Source organism: Aedes aegypti, chromosome 1 (genome assembly GCF_002204515.2).
Source record: "Aedes aegypti strain LVP_AGWG chromosome 1, AaegL5.0 Primary Assembly, whole genome shotgun sequence".
NCBI classification, from domain to species: domain Eukaryota; kingdom Metazoa; phylum Arthropoda; class Insecta; order Diptera; family Culicidae; genus Aedes; species Aedes aegypti.
The window spans coordinates 255058105-255082941 of NC_035107.1; the positions used below are offsets into that span (position 1 = coordinate 255058105).

The following is a 24837-nucleotide window of genomic DNA, read 5'->3' on the forward strand; positions in this document are numbered from 1 at the left end:
ATTTCATTAGAATCTATAAATTCGTGCAACGGTCAATACTTGGCAGTGCAAATCCCGGTTAAAATTGAGCATTTGGGCATTTTGTGTGAATTACCAGCATTTGATTACCAATTTTTGTCACTGACCGTACGACTAATAATTTCTCAGCCTTTCTTGTGACTATACCAAAAACACAAAACTTGCAGGTATTTTAAGTGAAGACTTTGCTTGGCATGACATGGAAAGTAATTGTACGGTGGCTATTCTTTGAATGCAGATAGTCAAAATTTTAGTTAAATAAAACTTCAAGGGAATTGCTACTAATATAAGATTAGTTTGCAGAAATCTATGGCTTTTTTGATATTGAACTTTCGATTCTTTTTTCCAGGATTAGGATAGCAGTTTCCTTTACGGCATCCCTCAACAAATCTTATAGATAATTGAGTACTTCCCAGATCAGTATACATTGATTATAACCAGCTAGCGGTTCATCAATTGGGCAACCTTATGCAGTTTGAAATAGTTAACCGTTCCGGAACACCGTGACCGGGTTTGCCATCGTCTTTTGGGGACATTTCCAGTTTATGGCCAAAATATGTCGTCCCCTTCAGCATTGATAGCGATATTCATGCTTTTAGTTTTCTTGTTTATGATTTGAACAAGGTATACTCCCCTGCCTTGTTCTTGAAAGTAGTCAGGATGAGATTATTAAAAAGAAATGTTGCTAGTATCCAATCTACGAAGTATACCGTAACTACGCTAACGCTAAAATATGTCGTCCCCTTCAGCATTGTTGATATAATTTCAAATGGTCAGCCACTGCTGATATAGATACATGGAACGATAGAAGAGTGTTGAGAATAATGAAACTGTCATCAACAAAAAGGAACAACAATTGTTCTTTTAAACATTTAATAGATGATTTATTCAATTGCTGTAATTTACGCTTCGGTACTAATCTAAAATTGTACAAAGATGTCATTCTAACAAAAATACTTTTGAAACAACATTTTCGCATTACATAAAAGGCATTGCTGGTTGGTTAAAAAAAACGTTTCCTTATTCTTAGATCTAAAACGTGTACAAAGCTCTACACCTGGACGGCTTACGGCTTACGTTTCTACATACATTCGGTTCTTACAGCTAATAAATTGGTGGAGATTCTCAACGGATCCCAGGGCAAATGGCCTCCGGTTTGGACGGAATGTTATTTGAACACTTTTCATTTAAGACTCTAACCGGAATGATGGGGGAGTGATTCACTCGATGATTCGGAAAATTTCGTTAAAATTGAGAATTCGACCCGCTCTCTTTTTCTAAAAGTACGAAAACTCGCGTCATGGCCTACTGATACCGCCTACCGGCTCCACCGTCGGAACATCATCCAAGTCAGAAGCAGCACCGCACTCAGAATGGTGAACTCTACTCGAAGGGCCGCAGCACCGGCCAGGCGGCATTTAAACGTATCGTAGCGACTCTTTTCATCGTTGACAATGTTGAGGAACTCGGCCTCGACCAGCTGCCCATCGAAGTAGGTGATCGGATCCTCGTACGGGTATTCGTAACCCTGCAGGCACTCGCATTTGTAGCCACCGAGCTCGTACTCACGACCCTGGATCGGAACGCACTGCAAGAAGAGATTAAGGGGTTAAACAATCAGTCTCGATCAGAGGGATGACATCATAGTTTTTCAATATGGTATTTGACAGGTCTTGTTGTGCCTTCTTATCGGGAGCATAAATTTATACTCCAGTTGCAATTCTCACGCACACTCATATATTTGTTGAATGTTTACCTTCCGTATGAGTGAAAATGGGACAAAATGCGCCAAACAAGACAAAAACTGCGCAAAGCTGGTATGTGAGAATGTGCATTGCAAGTCTTCGGTTTTCTTATAAGTGGTTTTATCCGCGTTAGCAATGGCATTTAGCCATCGATCCCTCGCATCGGTATGTGTTGGAAACTTATGATGCGAAATGTTATCACCGTGATAATTGTTCTTCTGATTATGAAAATCGACACTGCAAGAAGGAAAACAACACTTCATTGCGCTTTTCACGATAATAGAAATGAAACTTACTTTGGAATTGAAACAATAACGAAGAATATACGTAGATTTTGTGTGCCTAGGTTCGTTTTCCCACATTTACACCAGCTGCATTGCTTATAGTGTAATAGTATTGGTGAGCACTGCTTGCGTTCGATAAGAGGCAACAAAATATGGCCATCATGCCGGCCCCCTGGTCTCGATTTAATTTGCTCTCCAGCGCAGCAGCCGAGTGCATTTCCTATTAGGGGTGGATTATGAATTAAGTGTTGAGCGAGGTCAATGTCCTTCGCGTGCACACGTCATTGTAACCGAAGGCTCATGGATGGCGTCACTTTCCATCCATGAATGACGGCAGTGTTGGAATTTCAGAACCCTTCCTACAAGCTCCTGGAAGGTTCAACAATCTCTTCCAACACTTCCAACGCCATCGTCGACGTATCGGAAGAGTGGCAAGTTTCGCAGCAGCAGGCTTCTGTTTGTTTTGCGTGTTAGATGCATCTTGCTCTCGTCGTCGTCATCGTGGACGAAAAGTAGGCCTTGGCAGAAGAGAATTCATCTCGCTTGCTGCTGCGTACGATACGCGAACCGAGGGGAGCAAGAACAAAAGATCGCAGTCGTAAACGGCCGAAGACCACGGCAGGGAAGAACAAAAGACCGCCGTCGTCATCGTCTAGCAAAGATTGTGTCTCTCTTTATTCCTCTCTGAGGGTATGCGATATTTTGAATGGCTCCATCAAAATAGCGTTCGAAACAAAATTCCGTTGAATTTCCATGGAATGCAATGAAAATATTTTACGATTTTTTAGGCAATGGATTCATTACAAACATTAAGTAAATTTGCATGAATAAACTTATGGTTAAACTCTTAACTGCATTTTCGAAGACAACTTATTGTGTTCTAAATTCTTAAGAAATTCCAAAAAATGTAACTAATTTCCAAAGAATTTGTAGTAAAATTCAAACACCCTTGGACATTCCTTCAAAAGTTAAGTGAAATAAAATTCCTAAAAAAAAATATCGAAGGTTGGTTTATTACAAAAACTAAAAAGAGGATATGCATTTATTTAGACAATTTTATAAGGATCTTCTTTAAATCATTTCTTTAGAAATAGTTTTATCAATTATTGGCAGAATCCATATTCTAGGATTAAATTCTTGTGCAATTCTAGAGCGGAATTCCTAAAAGCTTCATTCACCTCTAGTGAGAAGATTTTAAATAATCTCCTATTTTTCGTAGTTCCGTTGTCAGTCTGTTGTTTGTACCTGGGAGGGAGAAACCGATACAAAATTTATGTACGTCATAGAGAGCCGAGATTCTGCTGTCACGAACTGTCACTGTGAGCCCAGATCTTAAAGAATGGACAAACATGAGAAAAGCGCGTAATTGATCAAAATATATTTTTGCATTTCAACAAAGTTGGCAACAATCGGTTGAAAATCAATTCCTGCACACCCAAAAGCAATGCCACGATAGCACCTTTTAATTTGATCGAATATAAAGTATTGAAACACGCATCTTTTTATTCTTTTCTAATCAAAATTAAAATTAGATGCACATAAAACAATGGCCCTTTTCCCAAGTTTGTCCATAAAGATCGAAGGTGCACCACAAAAGAAAACTAGCGATTCTTCGCAAGCCTGCCTTGATTGTCGTTGGTGAGCGGGAATTATCTTGCAATTTGGAAAAGTGTTGTATCGTATTACGTGTGTAGTATCTGTGCCTCCCTCCCAGGTTTGTACCAACTTTAACATTTTTTATTTCTTCTTCCTTCGCATTACGTTTTCTTGAGGAACTTTGCAAAAAAAAATCATACTCCAAAAAACAATACCTTAAAAAATCTTCAGAAATTTTAGGAGTTTTTAAAACATGCAGAATTTCTATAGGGTAAAAGCACCGGTTTTGGCCACCCTAAGAGAAAATGTCAATAAAAATTAAATGGGAAGCCGTATTTATACTACAAATATGTCAAATGCAAGCTTTCAATCCATATTATATGTGTATAATATCAAAACTGAGATAAAACCATTTTTTCGCTTTTAAAATCCCGTTGGTCAATATAGGCCAACGGAACCAGTTTCGGCCAGAGATTTAACTTCGGTTCCTAAATTAGCCAATTGCATTGATTTCTCATGAGAGTGGCCAAATTAGGAGTGCCCTGGCCAATTTAGGTGTATGGAACTTAAAATTATAAAGAAAATGAATTGTTTTCTTATGTTTTGAATCAATTTGGACGAGTAAATGAATGTAGCTCTATCATATGAATGTGATCTACTGAACACAAAAGGTTCCATGCTGATTGGCTATGTAAAATGGTGTATAATCCACTATGGCTACAACTGGCGTATGGCCCAAACCGGTGTTTCTACCTACCCTACGTAAGGTTGCTGATTTCTGTGGTTCCATCAATAATAACCTCAACAAATTTCAAAGTAATGGAAAACTATGCTATTTAGTTATATCTTACATTACGAATTTTGCCATTCGACATTTTTGAAAATGTACCCTAAAAATCAATTATTTCCCGTTAAACTTCTACAGTTATAACACAATAGTTGAAAATGGTCCCTCCATAAAAGTTTGATGGAATTTCTGCAAGTTGAAAAAAATTGTTTCTACATCAATCTGATAGGCATAGTATCATAAACCCTTGGAGTTCATGCAAAACATCTTGTGATACTTCAGTGCGCATCGTACCTTCGTGCTGTGCGTACACGAATTCTCTCTGCTCTTGGAAGTTTTCTTAAAAACTACCTAAAGCAATAAAACAGTACTTTTCAGTGCTACAAAAACAGTACTTTTCAGTGCTAAAATTAAAAACGGTACTTTTCAGTGCTACTAAAACAGTACTTTTCAGTACTATTCTTTCTACTATTGATCCCTTTACGATCCTTGTTTGGACCCGTGCCTTCGATTTTTCGTTGGACCCGTTGGCGAAAGCTAGCGGTGGTAATCCTTCTTGGACACCGTCTTGGGAAAAAACCTTTCGAAGGTCACGTCTTCTTTCGTTTATTAATTAAACATGGTATCAACAACAAACAAAAGGAAGGGTGAATCTCTGAATTAACTACTTCCTTCCAAAAAAGTGGGTTTTAAAACTGTCACTACACGTGGCAAGAATGGAAGAAAGGACGCTTCCCCGGAATGCGAACTTTCTTCCAAGGGTGAAATGAATAATTGTATCGAAATGAGCAATCAGTTCGATGCTCTAGACAAATTTTCCGAACACCAAATCGAAGCAGCCTCTAGCCCAGGCTCTTTGATTCAAGTGAGGAAGCAAAGAGTGCCGCCTATCGTGGTCAGTTGTTCCGAATTTGGGGGATTTAGGCAGGAGATCTTGAACTCCATTAGGGGAATCAAGGTTTCCTTCCAAATCGCAAAGAAAGGAGACTGTCGCGTTTTGCCGGAAACTCTTAAAGATCGTGAGCTTCTTCTCAGACATCTTGAAGAGAAGAAGCACAAATTTTTTACTTATGACGACAAAACTGAACGTTTGTTCAAAGTTGTCTTGAAAGGTCTCTCAAGTGACTATAAATCACCTGAAGAGATCAAAAATGGAATAAATGATTTACTTGGATTTTCCCCAGTCCAAGTAATCATTATGAAAAAGAGAACCCAATCTGGCATTGTTCGGAAAGGGCTTTCTCAAGAATTTTATTTAGTTCACTTTAACAAAAAAGAACTAAATAATATTAAAGCTTTAGAAAAAGCAAAACTTATGTTCGATGTCCGTGTGACATGGGAACATTTCCAGAAACCTGGAGGAAATTACCAGAACCCCACTCAGTGCCGTCGGTGCCAAAAGTGGGGTCATGGTACAAAAAATTGTCGCATGGATGCTAAATGCATGATTTGCGGAGGTTCTTCTCACGCCAAAGACGTCTGTCCAGTGAAGGAAGATACCACCAAATTCATATGTTGTAATTGCGGGGCTAACCATAAGTCCAATTTTTGGAATTGTCCTTCACGCAAAAAGGTCATTGAGGCTCGTGCCAGGCAGATGAAAGATAATATCCGTTACGATAACGGTCGTTTCCGGAATTTGCCTGGTAGAGTATCGAACAATGCTCATTTTTCAGTTAACGATCGCTTGATCATGAATCATACCCATCAAGAAGATCATAATCATGCTCAGTCACAAACTAATTTTAATCCGTCGGGTAGCCGTTCGAATCTTTCAATTTCGAATGTATCTACCCACGGTAAATCCTTTGCCGATATCGTAGCAGGAAATTCGAACTCCTCCCCTGTTCGATCCATGGGTACCCATTCTACTTGTTTCAAATCAAATGGAAAAAACCCTACCGTCACAGGTGACTTCTACTCCGCTTCTTCGTCTACCGGAAATTCCAATGGGAAATCACATGACATGTCTGCCTCTGATTTTAATTTTCTAACTGAACAATTGAATCTAATGATTGATGCAATGTTCAAAGCCACCACTATGACTGAAGCAGTCCAAGTAGGTGTAAAATTTACAAATCAAATTGTTATTGGATTACGTTTTTCTAATGGATCCAAATAATAATTTAAATATTTTAAATTGGAATGCTCGTTCTCTGAATGGTAAAGAGGACGAGCTGTTTAATTTTCTTACGGTTAATAACGTGCATATAGCAGTTATTACCGAAACGTATTTAAAACCTGGATCTAAACTCAAAAGAGATCCTAACTTTTTTGTTTATCGTAATGATCGACTTGATGGGGCATGTGGGGGAGTTGCAATCATCATTCACAGGCGTATAAAACATCAACTGTTTTCATCATTTGAAACTAAAGTTTTTGAAACTTTAGGTGTTTCTGTTGAAACACAGTTTGGTAAATATACTTTCATAGCTGCCTATTTGCCTTTTCAATGCTCTGGACAGCAAGTTAATTTGCTCCAAACTGACTTGCGTAAATTGACTCGCAATAAGTCAAAATTTTTTGTCATTGGTGACTTTAATGCCAAACATCGGTCATGGAATAATTCTCAAAGTAATTCCAACGGCAGAATTTTATTTATTATTATATATTATTATTTTATATTTAATGATGAGTGCTCTTCAGGATATTTCTCAATTCAATACCCTGATAGCCCCACATGTTTTTCCTCTTCTAGAAATCCATCTACGATTGATTTGGTCTTAACCGACTCTAGTCATCTTTGTAGCCAACTGATTACTCATGCTGATTTTGATTCTGATCATGTCCCTGTTACATTTCAAATATCCCAAGAAGCGATTCTCAATCCTATTAGCTCCACTTTCAATTATTTACGAGCCGACTGGAATATATATAAAACGTATGTTGACTCTAATCTTGATGTTAACATTTCTTTAGAAACTAAACTTGATATTGACAATGCTCTTGAAACTTTAACAAATTCCATTGTTGAAGCCCGGAGCATTGCAATTCCAAAATGTGAAGTAAAATTTGAATCCGTGATTATAGACGATGATCTTAAACTCTTGATCCGTCTTAAAAACGTGAGGAGAAGGCATTTTCAACGCACTCGCGATCCTGCTATGAAAATTATATGGCAGGATTTGCAGAAAGAAATCAAGAAACGTTTTGCTCAATTAAGAAACAAAAATTTTGAAAATAAAATTTCTCAATTGGACCCTGGCTCTAAGCCCTTTTGGAAATTATCGAAAATCTTGAAAAAACCTCAGAAGCCAATACCGGCATTGAAAGAGGAAAACAAATTATTACTAACTAATTGCGAAAAAGCTCAAAAACTTGCTATGCAGTTTGAAAGTGCGCACAATTTTAATTTAGGACTTACTAGTCCAATTGAAAATGAAGTTACTCAGGAGTTCGAAAATATTCTCAATCAAGAAAACGTTTTCGAAAATGTCTGGGAGACTGATTTGGAAGAAGTGAGAACTATTATTAAAAAATTCAAAAACATGAAAGCTCCTGGCGATGATGGAATTTTCTACATCCTCATCAAGAAACTTCCAGAAAGTAGCTTATCATTTTTAGTTGATATATTTAACAAATGTTTTCAATTAGCATATTTTCCTGACAAATGGAAAAATGCTAAGGTTGTTCCAATTTTAAAACCAGACAAAAATCCTGCAGAAGCTTCTAGCTATCGTCCAATCAGTTTGCTTTCCTCCATCAGTAAACTTTTTGAAAAGGTTATTTTGAACAGAATGATGGCCCACATCAACGAAAATTCAATTTTTGCCAATGAACAGTTCGGATTCCGCCATGGACATTCGACCACTCATCAACTTTTACGTGTAACAAATTTGATCCGTTCCAACAAATCTGAAGGCTATTCTACTGGTCTTGCTCTTCTAGACATAGAAAAAGCATTCGACAGTGTTTGGCATGAAGGTTTGATTGTAAAATTAAAAAACTTTAATTTTCCAACATACATTGTTAGAATAATTCAAAGTTATCTGTCAAATCGTACACTTCAGGTTAATTATCAGAACTCCAGATCTGAAAGACTTCCTGTAAGAGCTGGTGTTCCTCAAGGCAGCATTTTGGGACCAATATTATACAATATTTTCACATCTGACTTACCTGAGCTACCTCAGGGATGTCAAAAATCTTTGTTTGCGGATGACACAGGCCTCTCCGCCAAAGGTCGAAGCCTGCGTGTCATCTGTAGTCGATTGCAAAAAAGTTTGGATATTTTTTCTTCATACTTGCAAAAATGGAAGATTTCTCCTAATGCTTCCAAAACTCAACTAATAATATTCCCACATAAACCAAAAGCTCTTTATTTGAAACCTTCAAGTAGACATGTTGTCACGATGAGAGGGGTTCCAATAAATTGGTCAGATGAAGTTAAGTATCTAGGGCTCATGCTAGATAAGAATTTAACTTTCAAAAATCACATTGAGGGCATTCAAGCCAAATGTAATAAATATGTAAAATGTCTCTATCCCCTTATTAATAGAAAATCAAAACTTTGTCTTAAGAACAAGCTTTTGATATTCAAACAAATTTTCAGGCCAGCCATGTTGTATGCTGTACCAATATGGACTAGCTGTTGTAATACCAGGAAGAAAGCTCTGCAGAGAATTCAAAATAAAATTTTGAAAATGATTCTGAAGCTTCCTCCCTGGTATAGTACCAATGAGTTACATAGAATATCCAATGTTGAAACATTGGAACAAATGTCAAATACAATCATTAATAATTTCAGGCAAAAATCGTTACAATCTTCTATTGCCACGATTAATGCGTTATATGTTTAGGTTAAGTTAGGTTAAGTATATTAAAAACGTTTTTTTTCTCTTATAAGCAGGTGAAATCAACTCACCTGTAAAAAACCTGAACTGCTACGGCAAATGAAATGTAATATGTTGTTAACAATATGTTAATAAAATCTTAAATTTGTTTTACCAAATTAGGATGATAGTGTTGTCAAATAACACAGAACACCTAGATATAAGAAATGAATGTAATGTTTGGAATGATACTAATAAAGAAATTAAAAAAAAAAAAACCTTGTGATACTTCAGGTACAAATACATTTAAAAAAATCATCCGTTTCAACGCCATTATAAACAAAAAAAAAAACAAGAACAATAATTTTTGTAGTAAGTTCTACAAATCTTTCCTTAGCTTTTCTGTACTATATATCGCCAGGAATTTCGTCAAACAGTTCAAGAAATTATATGGAAATCTGATATAAATTGAATATGATAGATGATTCGTAAAGTGATTGGTGAAGAAAAACAAAAATGCAAAGTTGATACAACTATAGATGGTATTGATGGAAAAATCCAGACATTAACGACTGGAAAAAAAAAATGAAGTGAACTCCAGAACCTGATGTCTCTATTTTTTGAGAAAAAAATCCTTTTATAAATCTATCGTTTTTTTAAACCCCCGGAAGAATCGCTAGAGTTGTCGAAAGAAAACAAATCTCTGGGAAATACTTGGATTAATCTCTGGTGAATTTTTCAAAAAAATACTATGGCGACATGCCAGAGGAAAATGCGGTTCTCTGAAGGAATCCCTCAAAAAAATACTTAAGGAATGTTTAAGTTTAGGTTTTTTAGTTTTTAAGGAAGAGTAATTGAAAGAACATTTGAACATAGGATCAATTTAGAGAGAAATTTTAGAAAGAACCTCGAAGGCAAAGTTGGAAAAACTCTTTGTGAACTCGCTGCAGAATCCATGCTTGATGATCTTGCAGACAGTTTTGGTGAGACTCCTAGAATTTCTTGAACTATTTCTTGAAGATATTCTCATTAATTCCAGAAAACTCTAAATCACATTATTAAGGTGAACATGAATCGAAGCCAAAGTTCAAATTTTCGAGAGCACGGATCTTGAGAACCAAACATCCGTTTGAGCTGAAAACCTTATCGATTGGTCACCACCAGCTAGTGACCAAACGATTAAGTTTTCAACTTGAACGGATGTTCGTTTCTCCAGATCCGTGCTCTTGAAAATTTGAAGTTTGGCTTCGATTCATCTTCACCTTAATGAACAACTGAATGATACAACTTACAATTGAAAGTACGTAAGTAGAAGTCTTGCCAGGAGAAATAGTGGAAGAATTTCTAAAGTGTTTGCAGAATTCTTCAAAAGATTATTTTAAGCATTTTTTTTATTTTTTAAATACTACACGTTAATGCTATTTGCCCTTTGAAGGAAGCACCACACTAGACAACGGACTAACATGCAACACCCAGTGGCACAGTCGGAAAACATTCCTGTCGAAAAGTTTTTCGGCCTGAGGCGGGAATCGAACCCACACTCCTTAGCACGATGCGGCTAAATGCCTTGGTGACACTAACCGCACGGCTACGAAGCTCACATTTGAAATTTGAAAGAGATTATTCGATAAATCTTCTGATGAGATCAGAAGGCTTCAAGAAAAATGGTTGAATAATATCTTTTAATCCCGTGGGAAGCCCTGGAGGTATTCAGCGAAAACAGGTAAAGTAGTTCTTGAAGAAAACATTGCAAAATCATGGAAATAACAAATGAAGAAATCACCGTGTGAATTTTCAGGGGAACCTCTTAAAAGCACATTGTTGAATATCGGAAAAGTGCGTGGAAAAATCATAAGGAACAAGGCGTACCAATTCGCCATTTGGAATCCCTCCAACATTCCTTCGATATAGTTCTTGGTCGAGATACAACTCACCTCAAACTCGATCTCTTATAATTCGTAGGCCCAATCAGTACTTCACCTCGCCAAGGTCCCTCATACGGAATCGTTCACACAAGAACTTCTTGAAGGCCATCTTTTGCTTCTTGTTGCTGCTGAACAGAAAAAATTGTCCACGTACACAGTCAAAAACAGCATTTTTCGCCTTCAGGGTTAAAGAAAAGGCACGCATCCACTTTCGACCGCATCCAACCACAGGTTCCATACCCGGCATGATTGATTCAACCGGTACATGGCCTTCTTCAGTCTGCAGACCTTCGTTGGATCTACGGTAAATTCCTTCGGCTGCTTCTTGTAAATTTTCTCTTCACCCAATGTGCCTTGTAGAAAGGCAGTTACGGAGTCCATCTGTTCGATCTCCAAATCGTGCTTGGCCGCCATCGCCATCAGGTACCGCGTAAACGATATTGAAATCGATGCCCGGTCTCTGCGAACATATCTTGACAACCAAGCGGGCCTTATACCGCTCGACCTGCCAATCGACGCCTCGGTAGCTCTTGAAGCTCCCACGTTCCGTTGGTCTCGTGGGCTTTGGTCGCCTACCGCATAGCTTCTATCCATAGGTCCTGGTCCGGTCGCGTCAGTACCTCACAGTACGAAGTTGGATTGCTCATATCTTGAATCGGGTTGGTCTGTTACGAACCTTTCCGGCGAGTATGGATGTTGTACGAAACAAAACACTAATACTTGCCTCGTTGACAATGATGACGTCCCAGCTGATGATAATCTTATCTCTCTTCGGGTCGTACACCCGGAAGCCCTTCGTTCCTTCAGCGTATCCCATAAAAACGCACTTGATCGACTTCGCATCTAACTTCCTTCTGCTTCGGTTGGTGTACCGTCACCCTTGCTCCAAACATCTCCAAATGGCCCAGTTACGATTTCTTGCCTGTCCATGCTTCCTCAGGAGTTATTTCTTTCCAACACTCGTGTTGGACTGCGGTTCATGAGGTAACCACCGTGTTGACTGTCTCGGTCCAAAATCTTTTGGGTAGATTTGCGTCGTTCAGCATGCTCCGTACTCTGTCCAATATTGTAGATCCAACGTGTAGATCACCACCTTTCTTGTCGCATCGTCGATGAAACTCATGAGTCCGTGTGCACCAACTTTAGTGTTTCTTCAGCTCGACTACTACTGCAGGTAAATGAATCGCGTAAGTGCTTCCCCTGGATGCAGGCAACACACTCCAAATCATTTGAATACTTGAATTGGATTCCATCTGCCAACTGTTGGAGCTTCTTCAAACCTTGCTTGTTCAAGTGCCACATTCGACTGTGCCACATCGTCAAGTCGATAACGGTGTACACCCTGTTGACTTCCCGTGGGTTGCAACTTCTCCGTCTTGCGTTAGCACTTGGCATCCGTTCTGGGTGAACAGCACCCAGTCCCTTCTCGTAAATCCTACCCACGGATAGCAGGTTGGCCGCCAAGTTAAGAATCTCCAGCACATCTTGCACGGCAAAGTAACCTTCAACGCACTCCAAATTTACAGCTCCTTTTGCCTTCGAGCACATGCGTCCGTTGTTCGCTGTCCTACTTTGAAACGCCAAGTTTCGCTTGCTTTCATAACTCGTTCCCAAACACACCTTGCTGTTGCTCCGGAGTCCACATACCATTCTTCCTACTGCACGTCACCAATGGCAAAAACTGCACATATTGTGTGCCCCTTGTTGTGATTTGAATATATAGGCTTCTCTTGATTCTTCGCAGCGTAATGGCTAGGTTTATTGCAGTTGAATCGATTGCTATCGTCCTAACCCGTATTCCCTAACCCTGTTTTGCGTCCACAGTGTCAATCACCAGGCTGTAGTTGATCTTCTCGACACTGAGGTAGATGGTCGACAACACCATCAGCTTCGTGCCTTCCTTAAGTAACCACTAGCCCGCTAATTCACCTTTTTGGCATTATAGAGGTATTATACGGCTAATGTCGAGCATATCGGCTGCTTTATAGCACTATATCAGCACTCACGGTGAATTAAAGTGCTATTTGATTGCTTGGGTCATTCACGATATCATCTTCACGAAACTCCACCGTGCTTCACATGTCTTTCCGTATGAGGGTCTTTCTCTTCGAGAATGCCCACGTTACGTAGTTCTCTCTTCGATTCAGCTGTTCCACCGTCAAGTCTTCACATTGTTTCCGACGGTCCGCATGACCCGGCAATCCAAAGCCGCTTCGCTTGATCCCGATCTTGTCCCGCTTCCAGCCTCTGCGCCTCCAAGATTCATAATCTTGGCAAGAGCTTCACTACTTCTTCAAAAAATCTCCGGTTAATGTAAAACTACTTGAAAATCTTCTGGCTTTGCTGGGCCCATAACCTCATTTTTGCATTTTCCATTTATTTAGTTAACATCTAAACGGATATCACTGAATCAATAATTTCACGCCACAATACTCGGTTCGTGGCCGCATCTCTCCATCCTCGGTTCTGCCACACGCATGCCAAATTGATGCGCACTTGATCCGCCCACCTAGCTCGCTGCGCTCCACGCCTTCTTGTACCAACCGGATTCGAAGCGAACACCATATTTGCCGGGTGCATTCTTGCAATATGCCCTGTCCATCGTATCCTTCCAGCATTTGGCCACCTTCTGGATACTGGGTTCGCCGTAGAGTTGGACGAGCTCGTGGTTCATCCTTCGCCGTCACACACCGTTTTCCTGCACACCACCGAAGATCGTCCTGAGCACCCGATGTTCGAAGACTCCAAGTGCTTGCAAGTCCTCCTCGAGCATCGTCCACGTTTCATACCCCTAGAGGACTACCGGCCTTATGACATGGTTTTGTACATGGTACATTTGGTCCGACTTCCACTGATGATGCGCCTCCGTATTTCACGGCTAACGTTATTGTCAGCCGTCAGCAAGGATCCAAGGTAGAGGAACTCGTCGACCACCTCGAACGTATTCCTATCTATCGTAACCCTGCTTCCTAGGCGAGCCCTGTCGCGCTCGGCCCCACCAGCTAACATGAACTTTGTCTTGGCCGCATTCACCACCAGTCCAACCTTTGCTGCCTCGCGTTTCAGGCGTATGTACAGGTCTGCCACCTTTTCAAATGTTCGGCCGACAATGTCCATATCACCCGCGAAGCAAACAAATTGACTGAATCTCGAAGAAATCATACCCCTGCTGTTCAGCCCGCCTCTCCGCATAACATCTTCTAGCGCAATATTGAACAACAGGCACCTTGTCATAGTCCCCGGCGGGATCCAAACGAACTGGAGTGTTCGCCTGAAACGTTCACACAATTTTGCACATCTTCCATCGGCGTTCTTATCAGTCTCATGAGCTTCCAGGGAAAGCTGTTCTCGTCCATGATTTTCCATAGCTCTACGCGGTCGATACTATCGTATGCCGCCTTGAAATCGATGAAAAGGTGATGCGTCATTTTTGGAGGATTTACCGCACAGTAAAGATTTGGTTCGTTGTCGATCGGTCGTCTTGATAACTTCCCATGAACTCGTTAACTACAAGTGACAGACGACGGAAGATGATCTGGGATAACACTTTGTAGGCCGAATGGTGATCGCTCGCAAGTTCTCACAATCTAACATGTCGCCTTTCTTGTAGATGGGGTATATTACTCCTTCCTTCCACGCCTCCGGTAGCTGTTCTGCTTCCCGAGTTGTGCCTATCAACCGATGCAGATAATTGGCCAGCCTCTGCGGGCCCATCTTTATGAGTTCAGCTCCGATACCATCCTTACCTTTACTGTTCTTGAGCTGGTGAATGGCATCCTTAACCTCCCTCAAAGTGGGAACTAGTACTGACGAAGGCATTTCCTTTGTTATCCCGTCCTTCATTGCCTGTGTTATCAGTGCCATTCAGGTGTTCGTCGAAAAGTTGCTTCCACCTTTCGATCACCTCACGTTCGTCCGTCAAAATCCTTATCCCTGCACATCTCGGCTCGCGGCTTCTGATAGAACTTACGTGTTTCTTGAGACCGGCACAACTGTTCCATCTCTTCACACTACGTCTCCTCCAGGCGGCGTTTTTTCTCCCGAAAGAAGCGGGTCTGCTGTTGCCGTTTCTGTCTATAACGCTCCGCGTTGTGCCGGGTCCTTTGCTGCAGCATGACCACCCACGCTGCGTTCTTTTCCTCCAGAATCTGCCTACATTCCTCGTCGAACCAATCATTTCGTCGACTCCATCCCACGTACCCGACGTTGCTCTCAGCTGCATTGTTGATGACTGCCTTCACTGTTCTCCAGCAGTCCTCAAGAGGGCCCTTATACAGCTCACCCGCTTCCGGTAATGCAGCCTCGAGGTGCTGCGCGTACGCAGTTGCGACATCCGTTCGCTCAAGCCGTTCTAGGTCATATCGGGGCGGCCGTCGGTACCGTACGTTGTCAACGACGGAGAGTTTCTGGCGCAGTTTAACCATCACCAGATAGTGGTCAAAGTCGATGTTAGCGCCACGATAGGTCCTGACGTCGATAATGTCGGAGAAGTGCCGTCCATCAATTAGAACGAGGTCGATTTGTGATTCTGTCTGCTGTGGTGATATCCAGGTGTATCGGTATGGAAGGCTGTGCTGGGAGTAGGTGCTACGAATGGCCATATTCTTGGAGGCGGCGAAATCTATTTATTCGTAGGCCGTTTTCGTTCGTCAGCCGATGGGCGCTGAAGTTTCCAATCGTCGGTCTGAATTCCTCCTCCTGGTCAACCTGAGCGTTAAGATCTCCTATGATAATTTTGACGTCGTGGCTTGGGCAGCTGTCGTACTCGCGCTCGAGCTGCGCGTAAAAAGCGTTTTTATCATCATCAGTGCTTCCGGAGTGAGGGCTGTGCACGTTTATTATGCTGAAGTTGAAAAACCGGCATTTGGGCCTCAACTAGCACATTCTCTCATTGATCGGTCACCACCTGATCACGAGCCTCTGCTTATCACCCATCACTATAAAAGCTGTTCCCATCTCGTGTGTGTGGCCGTAGCTCTGGTAAATGGTATGGTTACCTCCAAACGTTCGCACCCTTGATCCCTTCCAACAAACTTCCTGCAACGCTACGATGTTGAATCCACGGTCCTTCAGCACGTCGTCGAATATGCGTGTGCTCCCAATGAAGTTGAGAGATTTACAGTTCCACGTACCGAGCTTCCAACCGCTATTCCCTTCACGTCGCTGAGGTCTTCGCCGATTGTCCTGGTTCGTATTCTCTCGTTGCTTGATTTTTTTACGACTGGCTAGCAGGGCCTGGCACCAATACCCTAGATTTCCGGAGGACCATTCCCCCTAAATGTTCGGAATACCATAGTGCGCAGTTTAGCTTGGAGTTCTTCTCTTACACTCGGACGATGATCAGCCGCCCCTAACATGGACCCATAACCTATCGGAATTGAAAAGCCTTTTGATAGGTTGAGTTGCGATAGTGGAAGGACAAATTTATTAAACGTCTAATTATCATGTCGTAGAGTAATTTACGGTCTCGGCACCATTCGATTGTTATCGGCAATCAACTTTCAAACGCCAAATACGCAGTATTTTTCTTTTAAAACACAATAATGAACACATACAGATGATTCTTTGCTATGTCAGCTTTCCACTGACGAGATTTCCGAGACCGAACAAACAATTTCGCTACAGATGTCATCAATTCAAATGAATACGCCTCAAAATGCGGCTGATTTGGAGTTGCCGAAGAGATTCGCCTGCTGTACTTATGGGAAAGCTGCCGAAGAAGACGAGGCTGCCGATAATAGGCACACTGGCAAGAGATGTTCGAAGCGTTGTAAAAACGTTTCCAAAAAGTGTTTAACAAATCTGTCCGTGTGAATTGATAGAGGATTGAGCAACGCATAAATCTACACAAGCAAACACGTAATTTGTTTGCTGATATCCGAGAAAATTGCAAAAAAAAAACGCGTCGTTGGCTCAAACTGCCGAGAATACGTAAATTCTCCAACATTATTCCAAGAAATCCAAGAAATAAATAGTCTTCAGTAAAATTGAAAGTTTTTATGAAATAAAAAAAGCTGCTAGGACACTTTTCGTATGGATCGTTAATATTTCGAGACATTTTTTTTTCTAAAATTTTCAATCAGTTACATCCCCTTAGTAAAACCGTTTATACTTTTGAAATTATTTAAGAAAAAAATCAACTATTTTCTTATACGCTGTGAAATAATCCATTCATGAACAATAAAGGTTATACGAATGAAACATCTAAAAAGTTAAAAAAGTTAAAACAAAAATATTAGAAAACAAATTCCGCTGAACAAATCAAAATTGGCTTTTTTTTTATTTTTCAATCGCAGAATACCCGTGTAACGTTTCGCTTCGTAAAGCCATGGAAAATATCCATATCGCATACCCTTACGTCCGCTTTAACGAACGACCACCGCCAACCGGAGTGCACTGGAAATGCAATGAAAACAACTCGGTATACTCACGTATGAAGTCTTCTCGTCGCATTTGTGGGTATTCTTGAATGCATTGGGTACGTAATAATCATCCGGACACTGGTTGATATCCAGCTGTAGCATATTCATCGAGACTGCAACGATCCCCCTGTTTTGATTTTTTTTCGCAATAATCGCGCGCCGGACGCAAGGGAAAAGAAGAGGTGAGAAAAAAGTGCATTCAATCAAACGGGTTTCCAATTTCTCGGGTGGACGAGAGACGCAATTGCAAATGTAATGGAAAGGAAATGCAACCGCCAACCGTGTGCGTTCATACATACGATTGGCTCCCATCATCATACTTACTTGAACTCGAGTTTCACCTTCAGACTGTCGAACCCGAAGAAGGGTGCTGCGTAGGTTATGAGCCACTTCTTCACGTAACCCTTGCACTCGAACTTGGGAGCCGTCCAGAAACCGTGGTCCATCGTGGCCGCGTGGTAGAAATTTGGATAGTGCTCGTACTTCTGCGAATGCTCCCCGGTCTCGTTGTGACGGATGCGCATCTTCATGTAGTACTTCTCCAGGGAATCGAAATTGGCTGCCCACCTCTGCTTGAGCAGTTTGAAGTAGGGTAACTCAGTGTAGTCCTCACCGGTCTTGTTGATCCTGGCCACGTCCTCCAACTTGAACTTTCTCGAGTTCTTCTGAGTCTTGTACGCGAACGGAGCGAACAGCGTTCGGTTGGTGAACTTGCTTCTATCCCAATAGGTCGCCGCCGTCCAGATCCTCGAGTTACCCATCACCAACGACAGCGTTTCACCCATCATCTGATCCTCGGTCAACGGTTTATCAGCCACCCGCTTGCCGGAGTACACCTCCAACGGGTCGGATATCTGAAGGAACGCACTGATGAAGTTCGCCAATCGTAGCGCCATCTTGGCTTCGTTCGCAAACTGAGTCTTCGCTCCGAAAGCCACGTCCCCATTCAGCACCAAATCCTGCGAGTGGAAGTTCTTGCAGGTATTTTCCGTCACTCCGAGAATGAAGTTCAGCACCTCATTCACGTTGACCTTTTCGGAGTGCAGCGAGGTCGCACCCTTCGTGTAATTCTTGTACTCATAGTAATGGTTCAAATACTTCTCTCTCGTGTACTGCGGCAGTCGATACCAATCGATCGGAGTCTTGTGAATCCACCCAATGCGCTTACAGTCGAACCCATTATAGTACTGCTCGTCACTTGCCCGTTCCAGGATCTCTCCCAGGAAGGGTCGACGCACCACCGAAGGTAACCGGAACCCAGGTCTACAGCGACATTGATAGCCACCCCGACGGAATCCCCACCCGTCCAAAGGTTCACACTCGGTGGTTTCTTTTTTACATCGGGCCGTATCGGCGAACTTATTTTTGCCTTTGTTACCTTCACCCTTGGGACATTGATTTATGTCTATACGCTCAAAGTCCATTTCTATGACGGAGACTGCGGTGTATCTGGAAGGAGGGACAAAAGAGAAGTGGTTTAGAATTAACTCTAAATTGATAAATTTAAATAGCGTTAGTTATTTGGGAGTCTTTACAGAACGCCAGTATACATAACCAGAAAGTGATTTAAAAATCTGATCGTAAAGATATTTTGTTTTTCATAACATATTGATAATAGTTTTAAGTTTCAATCTTCTGGATCTGAAACTTACTTCATAATGTATTATTATTTTAAAATTCCTTTTCTCGAATTGATGTCCATCAAATCTCCCAGAAGATACATTATTTTAAGTCGAGTTTAGCACACGACACTAAATACGGCCTTACAGTTGGGTTCGAAATACGCGTATCTGTCGAAGAATACAAACTCTAGTGGAATTAAATGGTATAGTACTAAATTCGGTTTTCCATCTACTTATGAACTTATAGTTCTATTTAAATTTCTCCTTGAATCAACTCATGAAACCATATAAAAGGCAATACTTCTTGAACAATTTGATGGTCCCCTCAGGAAGCTTTTAAACAATAATCCGTTTATCAATTAGTCATTTGCATGTGTAGAAACTTTAAATACCGATTCAAGTAAGTTTGACAGTATAAATGCACTGTTAGGTATTTTTCATTATATATACATTTTTACCTTTATTCCAATAGAATTCCCTCAAATGGACACCATTTTCAAAATAAATTACAAATAGATAAGATAATCAATATCCAGCTGATAACTTATTTAGCTGTTAATCCTTCAATGTGTACCGAACTATGGGGTAACATTGATCAGTGAAGTAATATTACCGGAGTGGCCCTCCTCGTAAAAGTTTAAATTAACATTTTTCGATGAAGCATTTTCAACGAATGGTGCTACTTTCTATACTCATGAATCCTTGCTTATGGAGGAACAACTGATAGAATCCCTAAAGGAAACTCTAGAGAAATTTCTGAAGTAAAGTTTGGAGGCAATCTAAGTAACATTCCTGGTTTAAATCCTGGTCATCATCCTGATGAAAAATTTTGAACAAAAATAGTAAATTAGAAGCATTTGGTTGAATTATTGAACAAACTTGGTAAAACATGATTGGCTTACATCGGAATCATTGATTCCTGAAGGACGGAGTACTTATGTTGTTGAATTCATGAAGAAAATTTGAAGTATTAGCAGAAGCAAACCTTGGATAAATATCTGGATCAATTATTGATGCTTAGATTTTTTTTAGAATTATGAACAGATACTTGGCCAGTCCTGGCGATCCCATGAATTCCCAACAACATTAATGGAAATGCTTAGAAGTGTCTGGACGGAGTCTCTGAGAAAACCTATAAAAATGTAGTAGTTCTAATTCCATTTTGTATTTTGTTTGTTTGTATTAGTTGCTGATCGGTTTTCTAAATGCAATATTGTGTATGAAACTAAATCTCTTTAGATTATCAGCTCATGCTCAGCATCAATGAAGAGGTACAACCTCTGTACTTTTTCCTTCATTAACCATTTGACTGTGTTCTGGAGTCAATATGACAGAGTACTTTCAAGCAGGGTTGGGAAAAAATCTGAAATTCACTCTACAGTAGCCAAGCAAAACTAATCACAGTCAGCGAAGCCAGTGAAACTCACGCCCATCGCTGCTGTAGGCAAAATGCCTTGAAAATAGCAAAACACCCGTTGCTAAGGGCAACCCAAAACTACTGTAGAAAAATGTTCTATTTCCCGCTGCATTTCCCTCATTTAGAGCCTTCAATGACACTCATGATTTAGAAAATTCGTGCACCCAACATAGGCTACTTGATGAGATTCACGTTTTTGAACTACTGTACTGGGAGAGCCACGTGATTTTCGCGGAAATTCAAGCCTACTACTATTACCATTCCCAACACTGCTTTCAAGAACTGTTTTGTAAATTATATTCACTCGTTGGCGCGTAGTGAAGAGTTTTTAGATTTGCGCATGTTTTTTTTTGTTTTCGAATATCTTGGAAAATAGATTTCCAGAGCGATTTTGTTAAAGAAAGTACGTTGTCTTTGTCTTGGAGTTATAACAATTTAAATGGCAATAATTTCGCGGAATTTGAACAGAAAATAGAAGAAAGGTAATTTTGAAAAAAAAGTCCTAATATATCAGCAACTTTGGACGTTTATAAATCAGAAACAGTTTTTTTTTTATATAATTATACTTTATTAGGTAAAGATATGCAGCAGGAAAAGGGCTAGTATGGAAATTTTTAAGTTGGAAATTTCACGGCATGACGACGATAGTTCAGAAAATATGACTATGTGGAGCCTATATAATAGTTATGATTTATGACGTTCTGTACCTCAAGATGCTTAAGATTTAGAAAAATAATTACTTCAGTGAAGTTGATCATTGAATCAAGGGCAACACGATATATGCCTACCTCACTCAACAAACTGCCACTAGGCGGTGCTGGCGAACAATAAAATTCAAAACCTATGTATCTCAGGATGCAGATCAAATAGCAGGCTTGTATTTTCAGTAAAGTTGTTTGTTAAGGTGAAGATGAATCGAAGCCAAAACTCAAATTTTCAAAAGCAAAAATGTGCAGAACTGAACATTCGTTTGAGCAGAAAACTTGATCGATTGGTCACCTCCAGCCAGTGACCAATCGATTTAGTCTTAAAAAAAACGGATGTTTTTTTTCTCCAGATTCGTGCTTTTGAAAATTTTAGGTTTTGCTTCGATTCATCTTCACCTTAAGCCAACAAAAATGCTTATTACTTCGGAATAGTCCCATGAGCATCTGATATTTTAATTCAATCTTCATGAATGGTGCTTTCGAAAAAGTTGTACTTTCGTTAGTCAGTATCGAATTAAACTGAATGTTTCCAAAATCGGATGGCCACTGTATATTACTTAACATATAACGTTCTCATCTTTGGGTCAAAATGCAAACCTATTCAAACATGAACCAGATAACCTCAGACGCAACGAATAATTTTGTCGAAAATACCTACAACTAAATTCAGCATTTCGATATGCACCTCTCAGAATATCGTGGTAACCGAGTACACAGCACGTAATCCTGAACTTAACGAACAACTTTGATGAAAATATTGGCGTAATAGCTGTTCTGCTTCATGAGATATGAATTGAAAATATTTCATAATAACTTGCGCCTCCTAGCGGCACAATTTTGAACTTGTAAGGCAAGCGTAAAGCGCTTGATCTAACATACAACTTTACCAAAAACAACAACCTTCTATCGGCAATGGAAACTGCATCGGCCAATATTTAAACTTTTGATTTTCTATGCATGCTCATAAGTGCCTCATAGTGGTAGAATATTGAGCTAATGAAGCATGCAGCACATAGTCCTAAGCCTATCAAATAACCAGGCTTGGGAACTGTGACCACTATTTACCACAGTTCATCGATTCTGCCAGTCAACCAAAACACAAAGCAGCAGCAGCATCAATACCATCAGGTGTTTCGCTGCCAACGGTTCACACACTGCTTGACTGTTTTTGTCTCTCCTCTATGACCGTTTTCGGGCAGCCATCTCGAGGTGAATGATTGGAAAAAATGTTAAATAATTCAATCGCTAATATTTCGCTTGTGTTTTAAACTAATTGAAATCTATTAGCGCTAATAGCAAGAGCACAATCATTCCGTTGCGATACATATAAACAAATTCAATTTAATGCTGCCTTTATCGAGCAAAAATGCAAAACCCCGAAAACCGCAAAAATCGCGTCACCACTGTGCTTGAGTCATTTCGCATTCGGGTTTGAAAAACGTTGGGAAGAAGAAGATTACAGTTTTGAAGAGCCGTGACATTTTTTTGTTTTGAACTGTCATGGTTTGCTTTGGATTTTGATGGTCGTGTAGAAAAATGTGAATGTCGAGGTGGTAAATGTTTGCTACAGTACATTTCCCATCCCTGCAAATAACTATGGCGAAAGCATCAACTTTCTAGCTGTTCTGAATCATGCGTTATACGAGTTTGAAACATTTGTAGCTCACTGTCGCCTCCTAGCTGTTGAACTGTTGAAGCTGTTGAACTAAGCAAACATGCATTGTTTAGACTTTAGATCAATGAACAACTTTGCCGAAACATCAATATTTATCAATATCAGTTCATCAGAATATAGAAGATCCTAAGATCTAGTTGCAGAACGATATAGTCGCTTAGGGAAATCAAAAAACAATGTTTTCAGAGCTAGCGCCATCATGCGGGGAAATGCATGTTTATAAATATAAATGTAAGGTTATTAGAACTTGTCACACTCAGTGAGTTTGAAAGTGTAAATAAAGTGTTTATTAATGACATAATCAAATCATCCAAAACTCAACTTACTTGGGATATTCAATGTGCCGGAACTGCGTGTGTCGCGGATAAATATCAGCAATGGGAACCACAGCGGACACCAACCACTTGTTGGACCGTCCACAGTCAAAGTACGGCCGGGTGAACCGAACCGGACCGGGATCTTCATCTGCCCCTGGCGGTCCATGGAAAGTAAACGTCTCATTGGTATTGTTGGCATATCGGATTTCCACCTGATAAGTCGTCTTCGTGTCGTGACGGTTCTCCACAATATCCGGAAGCCACGCTTTGTACCATTCGTTGATCTTGTAGAAATCGGTGCTGTAATCGTGCGATATGGAGTCCGGCGAAAAGGCGCCCAAGTCTCGCACATCAAACGTGTTCATTGTGGAGATCTTGTGCAGATGAATAGGATCGTTAAAGTCGTCCAGACGATAGGTGCGGGGGGCGAAGCGGGGGAACGTTTTATTGAAGAAACCTCGATAAGACGACGAGAATGAAGTGTTCGGCGAAAAGTACACAGCCGAGGCGTTGATCGATGGATTAGCCGAAACGTCCGCCACGGTAGATAAGAAATAGTACATCATGCCCGGATCGTACGTATCGTTGATGGCAGGTCGAATGAAACGGCTCTGAAGAATGTAACTCCAGAAGAACCCCCTCGTCAGCGCCATGTTGTGCAGCAACAGGAGAGCCGTTCGATTGGGGAAGATTGGATTCTGATCGAACTCTTTGATATCCGGTAGATGCGAAACGGTCTCCTCCGGTAGGAACAGATCGCTAACATGCAGAATCGGGCAGTTATCTCCCGTGGCTCGATCAAACTTCACCTTAATTTCATCGAACGCATCTCTCGGTTGCCACTCGTACTGGGCTAACACACCCACAAAAATTCCCAACGCTATTAGCGCCCCGCAGCGCCACAGAATCGACATCTTCTGTGCCTTAAAACACTCGCGGTGCCTTAAACTATCAATATACACTAGTTTTATCAAGAAACGAATTTAAATTTGAGCCATTTTCCGTGACTAAAATCCGCAATGCACTTGTTTGATCAACTTTTGACTACGCCCGAAATGAATATGGCTGGCTCAGACGACGGAATGTTTATTTGTTAATCACCACCGCCGCCGTTCGTGCAGTCAGTCAGCCAGTCAGTCTTAAGTCATTACTATAGAAACTGGCTAAACGGAACGGGGACCTGGCTGAACTACCCGCACCAACACAAGTGGGATCGGCTTAAATTGCACGAATTCATTCATGGCCGGACTGTGGGTCGGCGATGCAGGTAGGTTTCTTTTTATGAATTAGAATTCGAAACCTGCTATACATTCATGGGCAATGCACCGACGATGTAGCAGATGGAAGCCAAGAAACATTTTTTTTTCCGAAATAGAACTGCTACTGCTGTTAACATTCAAGAATCCGCCATCGTAATCATCGTAACTTTAACAGCAGTTTAACTGTTCAATACTGAAATTCATTCCACGAAAATGTGTTCACAGTGTTTCGGTTGCAGCAGAGAATACAGTGAACAGATCTTCATGTTATTTCAACGATTTCGAACGAAAAAA

At 40.7% G+C, this 24837-nt stretch overlaps 1 protein-coding gene across 1 annotated transcript; it reads right to left on the reverse strand.

Moving 5' to 3' along the window:
- Positions 1-877: 877 nt before the first annotated feature.
- LOC5576364 lies at positions 878-24347 on the reverse strand. Its single transcript, XM_001656052.2, has 4 exons — positions 23294-24347; positions 17871-18995; positions 17556-17673; positions 878-1606 (listed from the first exon to the last, which is right to left on the reverse strand). The coding sequence occupies exons 1-4, from the start codon at positions 24196-24198 to the stop codon at positions 1337-1339; spliced, it is 2418 nt and encodes an 805-aa protein (XP_001656102.1). The 5' UTR covers positions 24199-24347; the 3' UTR covers positions 878-1336.
- Between the last annotated feature and the right edge of the window lie 490 nt (positions 24348-24837).

Bases quoted from the DNA above. Each gene is read 5' to 3' on its own strand.
- LOC5576364 (XM_001656052.2), bottom strand. From the start codon at position 24,198: ATGTCGATTCTGTGGCGCTGCGGGGCGCTAATAGCGTTGGGAATTTTT. The intron at 17,674-17,870 runs GTAAGTATGATG...AAATCAAAACAG, and splicing joins AAGGTGAAACTCGAGTTCAA to GGGGATCGTTGCAGTCTCGA. The intron at 1,607-17,555 runs GTGAGTATACCG...CTCTTCTTGCAG, and splicing joins GCGACGAGAAGACTTCATAC to TGCGTTCCGATCCAGGGTCG.